The sequence below is a fragment of the Myxocyprinus asiaticus genome, chromosome 37, assembly GCF_019703515.2.
Source record: "Myxocyprinus asiaticus isolate MX2 ecotype Aquarium Trade chromosome 37, UBuf_Myxa_2, whole genome shotgun sequence".
Lineage (NCBI taxonomy): Eukaryota > Metazoa > Chordata > Actinopteri > Cypriniformes > Catostomidae > Myxocyprinus > Myxocyprinus asiaticus.
The window spans coordinates 9,535,423-9,545,736 of record NC_059380.1 but is presented as its reverse complement, the minus strand read 5'-3'; the positions used below and the strand labels follow the sequence as shown (position 1 = coordinate 9,545,736).

General features: G+C 38.5%; 1 protein-coding gene across 1 annotated transcript; it reads right to left on the bottom strand.

Moving 5' to 3' along the window:
* Positions 1–4,174: 4,174 nt before the first annotated feature.
* LOC127427774 (opticin-like) lies at positions 4,175–9,651 on the bottom strand. Its single transcript, XM_051675553.1, has 5 exons — positions 9,603–9,651; positions 8,288–8,292; positions 6,059–6,232; positions 4,383–4,548; positions 4,175–4,266 (listed from the first exon to the last, which is right to left on the bottom strand). The coding sequence occupies exons 1-5, from the start codon at positions 9,649–9,651 to the stop codon at positions 4,199–4,201; spliced, it is 462 nt and encodes a 153-aa protein (XP_051531513.1). The 3' UTR covers positions 4,175–4,198.
* Between the last annotated feature and the right edge of the window lie 663 nt (positions 9,652–10,314).

Below are 10,314 nucleotides of genomic sequence, written 5' to 3'. Positions count from 1 at the left end.
AATCATGTGGGAGGGAAGCCCGTAGGTCCTTTCAGTGATGAGATCAATGGATGAGCTCAGGCAGAATGCAAGGTCACCTTCATGGACACAGCACAGAGCCGGTGAAAGAGAGAGATAGAGCGTACATTAAAGCAGGTGCATGCCCAGCCATCTTAGAAGCAACCCTAAGTTTTCTAAATGTTTGTTTATGAAAATGTTTTATTTGTTGCTTTCTCATCTCAGACACTTCTCCTTTTCATGTACCAATTAGTTACTGGTAGTGTTCCGTCTTCAAACACCCCAGCCCTCCCTAACCATCTGTATTATGCTGCACTGCAGCCACGGGGAAACGGAAACAGAGAGCTAGAGTTTTCTGTCGTCATTATTCATCAAGTGATTCACTGGCAACGGCTGCCTGGAAGAGGTTAAAAAAGAGTCAGAAGCAGGAGAAGGACAGAAGGAAGGTGTGGAGAATGGAGCTGAAAAGGAGAGGAGGAGGAATCACTATGATCATAAACCTTGACCGTGCTCAAAGATTCAGAGCTTACAGCAGTGAAAGAAAACCGAAGTGTAATTTTCCACTGTTGTGTATAATTAAGCATTTGGACAGAATTCTGGGCCTCCTTCAAAATGCACAGATCTGAGTGGGCTGTTTGAAATGAAGACCTGCGCAGCACTTTGTCCAACTGGACATCGCGCTTATAGCACATCTTCAAAGCCATGAAAGAATGAGCACACTCGTTTCGGTGTGTGAAAACCCATGTTCATCCTCTTGGAATTGCATTTGTTGCGTCTTTACAGGTGCTTAACATCCAGTGTAAATAATCTAGGAGTATCTTTACATTGTGCACATGGGTAAATGTCAAACTATAAATATTTGACAGTTGCTAAGTAACCTTAGAACCACCTGCTGTACATGAACGAATTGATTTAAAAATAGATGCAGAGTTGTCACTGACTGTATATGGTTAATGGGAAACACAAAGATATCAGTCAAGCATGCAAGTGTACAGTATAATTAATAAACAATAGTACATTCTTAAAGGCTGTGTGAGCATCAAGCTGAGATTAAATAACACATTCACTGACAGATGGAGCTGAGGGTCTGAAGAAATGCTGTGCATTCAGCAGACTGAACACACTAGAGAAGGGTGCCATTTTGTGGTGAAAAGGAGCACTGCACCAAATCAAGTGTGTGTACCATATACACTTGCTCTGACTTTGTGTGCAACTTGTCATAATCACTGTTTTTAGCTCTCCCAAAACCTAGAAAGCTGCCTACGTAGTCAGCATTTTAGTGCATCATATGAACACTTCAGACGCAAAAGGTAGGGAGCATAATTATGCTGCTTTTCAAAGGCCAAAGTATACTTCGATTGTTCACGTTGCTGATCGGAACGCACACAGTACCCTTACCAAAAATCTAGAGTTCTGACAAACTTGCTGCAAATTTCCCACTCATTATTTCCACATGCATATGAGCTTGTGATTCACCGCAAATGTATGCCAGAAGTTTGCAGCTCTTCATCAGTAGTGGTAAGCCTGCAGCAAACCTTTGGTGACAATGAAGAGTTTGCCGCAAAGCTCATTTGCATTTGAAAATAATGAGTGGTGAATCTGCAGCAAATTTGCGGAAAGTTTACGGCAAGTTTGCAGGAAGTTTGCCAGAACACTCGATTTTTGTAAGGGTATGCTTGATGCAAATTACGGATTCATCTGATGCTACTTTAGAATTTGGCCAAAAGAAGGTATCTGAAGGCCCAGGTATACTTTGTTTTTCCGCGTTCCCGATTGGATTGGGCCTGGTTGATCACGTGCAGCAATGACAGCTTTGCAGATCCTTGGCATTCTAGCTGTCAGTTTGTCCAGATACTCAGGTGACATTTCACCCCACGATTCCTGTAGCACTTGCCATAGATGTGGCTGTCTTGTCGGTCACTTCTCACGCACCTTACATTCTAGCTGATCCTACAAAAGCTCAATGGGGTTAAAATCCATAACACTCTTTCCCAATTATCTGTTGTCCAGTGTCTGTTTCTTTGCCCACTCTAACCTTTTCTTTTTGTTTTTCTGTTTCAAAAGTGGCTTTTTCTTTGCAATTCTTCCCATAGAGCCTGCACCCCTGAGTCTTCTCTTTACTGTTGTACATGAAACTGGTGTTGAGCAGGTAGAATTCAATGAAGCTGTCAGCTAAGTACATGTGAGGCGTCTATTTCTCAAACTAGAGACTCTGATGTACTTATCCTCTTGTTTAGTTGTACATCTGACCTTCCACATCTCTTTCTGTCCTTGTTAAAGCCAGTTGTCCTTTGTCTTTGAAGACTGTAGTGAACACCTTTGTATGAAATCTTCTGTTTTTTGGCAATTTCAAGCATTCTATAGCCTTCATTCCTCAAAACAATGATTGACTGATGAGTTTCTAGAGAAAGCTGTGTCTTTTTTTACAATTTTTGACCTAATATTGACCTTAAGACATGCCAATATATTTCATACTGCGGCAACTCAAAAACAAACACAAAGACAATGTTAAGCTTCATTTAACGAACCAAATAGCTTTCAACTGTGTTTGATATCATGACAAGTGATTTTCTTGTACCAAATAAGCAATTTAGCATGCTTACTCAAGGATAAGGTGTTGGATATATATATATATATATATATATATATATATATATATATATATATATATATATATATATATCACACACACACACACAATTACTGTCCAGATTTTTTTTTCTTGTTCTAAGAATGAACAATTTGCCAAAAGGTTTTGACAAAATTTAATTTTAAGGATAGTTCACCCAAAAATGAAAATTCTGTTTCATTCGATATATATTCTGTGAAAACAATACTTAATATCGAAATAAGTTTTGCTTATTAGTGAAAGCGATATATTCCATTTGCACTAAGTGTAAACAGCAACAAAAAGCATCTTCTTTTCACTAAGTGCAAATAGTGTTAGATGCTATTTTCACCCTGCTGCAAACAGTGGCAGATACTATTTGCACTCCTTATTAAATACTAACCTACAGTATAGAGGCATCACTGCAGTGTGTTTATTGTGTTTATTTAGAGTCCCACAGACACCCTTCACCAACCCCTACCCCAAAACCTAACCCTAACCTTCCCTTACAAAAATTAACCATGGTTTTACTACAGTAATCATAATTTTACCACAAAATTAAAACATGGTTAATATATTAACATCATATTACTGTAGTAAACCCATGTTTAATTGCATTAAAACTGCCAAAAAAACATGGTTACTAACTTACTACCATTATTACTATATATCTTTCATTCTGTCTCTCTGACCACGTTTACATGCATTTGAGAAAACTCCTTACTCCGGGGTTTTGCAGAAAGTGGCGTTCTGATACGTCGCTGCAGCCATTTAAGGGATTAAAGACTGTTAACTGAAAGTGCTTTATCACACACGGTTTCTGTCGAAGAACACGGCTTTTGTGTGTTTAAGTTAATGCATAAGTGCTGTTTATATGTTTTTGAAGAGTGCACATGTGCATATGTGCTTCGGTGAACCCTGAAGTCTGATGTAGAGTGAAATCCCACTATTGCAGTGCAATGTATCTGTTGCATTACACAGTGCAAGCCGCTTTCGTCTCATCAGCAGCTTTCATGCATTGCAAAGCTTTCTGGTGTAAGTGTAAATGAGCTATTATATTTTGATGTCCGCATAAGTTATTACTCCACCCCTTGCATTACGCAATTTATGACAGCTCTATATTGTTGAATCAACGTGGTTCGAACAATGGATGTTCGAGATAGTTACTACGGATTTTGGAAACATTTGCGTCTAGCTGGTTAATTTCACCAATGATGCATCATACTATGGTGGTTAAGCAGTGAGTTACATCGTCGTACGGGAAGCACACCCCAGCCAGACACAGCAACATTGGCTCAATGGCGTGAGTTTGTGGCAGGACTATCTGTTTTTCTGACTAATGGAAGATAGGGGGAGTGTTTGGTAAACCTGCTTGAAAACACCTTTATTTACTCTTAGACTTGAGATTTTTAATAGCGAACACTAAATGCAATTCATGTAAATTTGTGTTTAAAAAAACAACCTCCAAATTTGCAAGGAGAAGGAAATTTCAAGTTTTACTTAGATTGATGTAGTCCTTGGCCTTTACCTCAGTGATCTTGTTGAAGCGAGCGTAGAAGTGTGTGGTGTCTTTGGGTAGAGGGGGGATCTGAGTCAGCTCTGAGTCATCGCAGTGTACACTGCCACTGATACACACACACACAGCAGACAAGAGGGCATCCCTGCAGTAGATAGGGAGAGGACTGTGTTATGCCATTTTAGGCCACTAGAGGGCACAAGACTCACAACTGTTACAGAAAATTCATTTTTTACCATGGTCAACCAATGATTCATCTACCTAATCCTGTATCAGGCCCAAACAGTCCTGGTCCGCAAAAGTCTAGAGTAGCAGGTGACATTTTTGGGTGGGGTGGCAGCGTCACTTCCTCCACATAGTCCTCAGGAGGAACTGTGGCAGGTGGCTGAGTGACAGATGGAGGAGGGGCCAGCGTTCCAACTTCAATCTGTAAGGAGAAAGAGAATGCAATATGAAAAAACATAACATAACATCCACACAGTAAACAAGTTTATAATGACACTTGGGGTTCTAAAAGACCCCATGAAATCAAAATTGGGTCTATAAACTTTGAGACCATCTGTACCATCGAGATCACTTTAAAGCCTATAAATGCACACAAAGTTATCATAAAAGTAGTCCATGAGTATCCTATGTCATATTCCAAGTCTTTTGAAGGCATACGATGTACCTGTTTCATATTTCTTTCTCTCTTTTTCACTTACAGGCAAAGGCAGGAAGCTTTTTTAGCACCAAAACAACAAAATGATGAAGTGACACTACTGTGCATTAGGTGTGTAATTAATGCTTTATGTATTTTATCAGTCTCATGTGCCACATCTAATGATGGGATATGTAGTTTTTTTCGTTGGCTTGATGTTTTCAGATGGTCTCTTACTACATCCTCCACAGTTTTAGCACTATGTGTGATCCATTTACATTTACGTTACATTTTAGATCCATGTTTGGACTTTTCAGACTGTCCCTTCCTTACCGTAGGTAAAATTACCAACAAATATCAAGGCTAAATTAACGATTTGGAACAATTTCACTGTGACACCATCTAACCCGCTTAAATACGGGACAAATCGTGTTCCATATTGATTCGATACTGGACACATTTTTCAAGTTTCAATTGTGTTTTAAGACACAGCCTCAAGTTGGAGGGATGTTCCGGGTCGGGCTCAATTGACAGCATTTGTGGCATGGTGTTAATTGCCACAAAAATTAATTTTCTTTAAAATAACAAAAAAAATTGCTTGCTTTCAGTAGATTTGGAATGTGATGCACAAGCCACATTGACTAATTTTATAATACATTTCAGTCCTCTTTAAGCTGTAAAGTGAAGTATTATCCACTGCCATTTTATTTAAAAGGTAGCCTGCAATATTCATTAAAAATATCTTCTTTTGTGTTGCACATAAGAAAGAAAGTCATATGGGTTTGGAACCATGAGAGTGAGTAAAGTATGACAGAATTTTCAGTTTTAGGTGAACTGTTCCAAAATTAACATTTAGTAGATACACATTTACAATTGTCAGACTTTATTTTTCTCTAGGAAAACATATCGATGACTCATCTTGTTTGTGGGGGTGTATGCAAATTTATGTCCAATCAAATGCTCTCTAGAATAAGATTGTTACCTCCCCCTAATACCACCTGCCTCTGACTAGCAATAGCAAGTGGCAAAGCATGGTTCAGGGCTGATATATGAAAACTAAAGGCTATTGGCTATTTAAAAAAGGGCCAAAGACTTCACAATGGTTATTGACTACAAATAAATAAATAAAAATAAACAGATTTGAGTCGGATAGGCAAAGAATTTGACTTTGAACAAGGCCTATGTAGAGTTTTTAATTTTTACATATTGACTGAAGGGGTTGCATAATTATAGAGAAGGGCTATATTAAGCTGTCTTTCCCATTCCCTCTACTTTAGCTCCTGCAACCTCCACATACCTCCTCATCCAGGTCGTCATAATCATAAGTCTCTCCGTAGGAATCCAGATCCCATGTGTTTGAGTACACATCGTAATTCTCCAGGCCATATCCTGCAAGGTCTGACTCTACTGGAGGGGCACTGAGACCGAAGCTCATCAAGGTCAAAACTGTTAAAGTGCCATACAGCACCATCTATAGGAGACAAGGTGAATGATCTGTCTGGATGTACTTGTTACAGTAATTACATTGTTGATATGGATTTATGATAATTATATTTTGATAAAGGGACTAGGGTTGTCACGATACCATAATCATATGTTACAATACTATACCAGCTAATGTATCATGATACGAAGTAGTATCACGATATCACACGATAGTGTGCTAATTCTTAACACAATTTGTCATAGCAAAGGTGGTTCTTAGAAATTCCCCTTGTTGCTCCGGAAGTGGTGAAAATAACAGATGGATGAACAGGGAGAAGGCTCAAATGGACTAACTTGTTACCTAATAGATTCTTAGTTTGATGTAAAAAAAAAAAATAAAATTATTCCCCGCATAAAAACAGCCAGTTCAAACGGCAATGTCTTTAAACTTTTATTCCATTATTTCTGTGATTATCTGAATGTTGGTAAAATAAAAATAAAGATATTCCCTTAAAAAACGTTCATGGGTAAAACATCAAGGTTACTACAAAAATCTGGTGTGTGTCAGGGTTGTATGTGTTTTGTTCCATGCCATGTTTGTTCCTGTCATGTGATTTCATGTTTCCCTCCATGTTCATGTGTCTTGTTTTCATTGGTTTATTGTCTTGTTACCTTGTTATCAGTTCTGTCTTGTCGTTGGTTATCATTGTCATGTTTCTCCCTTGTCCATGTATTTAAGCCTCATGTTTGCCATTGTCCATTTTCAGGTATTGTTAATGTAACATTGTTTGGTGTAACTAAGTCAAGTCATTCATGTTCATGTTTTGTTTCGTTCATGTTTGGTTTTTTATTTTAGGATTCCACGCTTGTAAAATAAACTGCACTTTGAACTGGGTTCATCACACATCATCGTATTCATCGTCTTTGTCATTGCCAGCGGCAACGTTACAGAGTGGTAATTGTGTGGTATGTATGTTGTTTTTTGGGACGCTTTTCCACATGATTTTGTGTTGTACAGTATGTAATATTCCTGTGATATTCTTGTGGTTCTACTGTCACATTTCTGCAGAAATATCTGGCTTTCCTGTAATAAACCTGTGGCACCACTGTCACATTTCTGCAGTAATATCTGGCTTTCCTGTAATAAACCTGTGGTACCACTGTCACATTTCTGCAGAAATATCTGGCTTTCCTGTAATAAACCTGTGGGACCACTGTCACATTTCTGCAGAAATATCTGGCTTTCCTGTAATAAACCTGTGGGACCACTGTCACATTTCTGCAGTAATATCTGGCTTTCCTGTAATAAACCTGTGGGACCACTGTCACATTTCTGCAGTAATATCTGGCTTTCCTGTAATAAACCTGTTGGACCACTGTCACATTTCTGCAGAAATATCTGGCTTTCCTGTAAAAAAAAAAAAACTGTGGTACCACTGTCACATTTCTGCAGTAATATCTGACTTTCCTGTAATACACCTGTGGTACCACTGTCACATTTCTGCAGAAATATCTGGCTTTCCTTTAATACAACTGTGGTACCACTGTCACATTTCTGCAGTAATATCTGACTTTCCTGTAATAAACCTGTGGTACCACTGTCACATTTTTTGCAAAAATATCTGGCTTTCCTGTAATAAACCTGTGGTCCAATTGTTGTATTTTTTATAGTATTCTGTGGTATTCCTGTAATCATTTTGCTTTATTGTTTTTTTAGGAATTGCTCTGCAATACTCTGGTATTCCTACAAGAATAATGTGGTTTCTATATAATAACCGTGTGGTATTACTTGCATAGTTAAGTTAATACACATGGTGCTAGATCATGTAAATTGAATATGTGACACACCATACTTGGTATTTCCAACATTTATTCACAATGTAAACATCATATATCTCATTATTACCCTACAAACTAGGGTAAAAAGCAACATGGACTGAAGCAAGGAAATGCATCTATATTTACAAAACATTTAAACATTAAAAAATAAATACAAAAATTAACACATCTCACGAGTAAAAAGCTTTCGCTCATTTGAGAGTTTGTTCTGAGCTGCCTCTTTTAGGGATCTTGTATCAACCTCCGGGAAAGAACATCTCACCTTTTCTGCAAGGGAAAAAAGAACAGCTTAGCTGAATGTCACTGCATAATTTAAGGAATTACTGATGATGGCCTTTGAATTACTGAAAAATAATTAATCGGTTTGATTCTACTCAGTAGTACTTGGCACAGGATTATACTAGGGTGTAAATACTCATACTTAGTATCAGTCATTGTTTCATATTTTCGAATACGAGTACATTAACAATGACATGGTTGAACCTGCTGTGCATGGTGCTTCTAGTTTAAAAAAAAAAATTATAAACCTAAATATACCATTTAAACCAAGAATACCAGTTTTCATTTTATTAAGATCACTTTCACAAGAGTGTCACAAGATTGTCGGTCTTCCATGTTTTTTAACAGACAATTATGGGTTCAAGTGTGAAGCGTTGAAATCCTATTGTTTTTACTAAGATTTTTATTATTATTTTTCTTCTGCCTTAAAACTGATCGTGCTGACCAAACTGTAAGGCGTAGAGACATGAAACTTTGTGTAATATAGTACTCCAGATCCAAAGACACATGCTATTCATACAGTATATTTTTATCATTTTTACATTCAGATACGTGTAAAGAAGACATTGGAAAACGTTACTGTCTGTCTCTTTGACTAAATCCAACAACAACACAGGACAAACCAACTGAATGAATGTCGAACATTTTCAGGCACAACAAACCCAGAACAATTAGCATGATTGTTTAACCCTTGTGTGTCAATTTAAAAAAGTTACTCAGGGGTCCTTAGAGGACAAAAATGTCAGCGTCAAAAAACTGCATTAATAATATTATATATTAATATTATTTTCCACTTTCAATGAATTAATTTTTTTAACCAACACCAGTCCTGATCATAACTACCAAATATTCATTAATTTCCAGGATTTTAACCCTTTAAATGCCAGTTTGTTTATATAATGCCACTGTTGTTTTTTATGAAAAAAAAAAAAATGTTTTCCATATTGTCACATCCACATCAGACTCACTCTCTCACTCCACACTCCGCTCTCTCTCCCTGAAGCACTAATCGCTCACACCTGATCCCAATCCAGCACTCAATCCCATTCCCTGCATAAATACTCAATCCGTCACTCCATCTACAAGTTTGAGTGTTCCCGTCTAGTCTCCGCTAGGAACACTCAGACTTACCTGCTCTTCCTGTATACTCTACTTACGTGAATCTCCATTCGTGTCCCCGAAATTCCTTGTCTCAGAGATCCCAAGGGCTCATCTTCCTCCTCTGACTTCCTGGAGTGGCGCTCCTTCCGCAATCTCCCTGGAAACACAAATAATCTGTCCTATAATGTTTGACTTACCTGAAAAGTCTTCTTCTTCAATAAAGCTCCTGCTATTGGGTTCAACCATTTTTCTGTGTCTGTGTTGTGACGTAACAGAAGACTAGACCACCATGAATCCAGCGGGAGCCGATCTGAGCACCTTCAATAAAACAACTGACACTCTGGTAAATCAATTACGACAGACATTACTCACCGCAGCAACTACTAACTCTCCAGTAATACCTCAGGAAAGCCCGAACGATACCTCTGCGGCCACAGCCTCCGCTACTTCCGCATATTCTACCTCGATGTATGTTCCCAGTTCAGTGGCGACACCAGCGCTCTTCTCTATTCCACCAACACAGAGCACATTTGTAAGGATTATGGAGCTGACTAGTTCACTTCTGGAGCTATTTAAACAAGATCTTCCTCTCCTGGAATACACATCTAAGTTCTGTCAACTCGTTACCCCAACCACTATATCAGACTCCTACCTCAGATCCATTTACAGAATGGGACTGAACTTTCACCGAATTACAACCCTTCCAGACGTGGGTAATCTTTCCTTTGAGGAATATGTCAGAGTGACGCTGGCCATCCATTACCCCTCACCATTATCGAACCCCAAGTTAACTCCTATCCCAACATTCCCCCTAAATAAATTTTTTAGGGGCTAACCCTCTCCAAGCTCCGGTGGTTGATTCCCCCGCAGCAGTCAGCGGCAATGACCACGGAGGTCACATTCCCCCCG

What these genes read in the sequence shown, in the direction of transcription:
- LOC127427774 (XM_051675553.1), bottom strand. Translation starts at nt 9,651, where the DNA reads ATGGTTGAACCCAATAGCAGGAGCTTTATTGAAGAAGAAGACTTTTCA. An exon ending in ATGACGACCTGGATGAGGAG is followed by an intron (nt 4,549 to 6,058) that starts GTATGTGGAGGT and finishes TTCTCCTTACAG; the next exon opens with ATTGAAGTTGGAACGCTGGC. An exon ending in TGGGCCTGATACAGGATTAG is followed by an intron (nt 4,267 to 4,382) that starts GTAGATGAATCA and finishes TATCTACTGCAG; the next exon opens with GGATGCCCTCTTGTCTGCTG.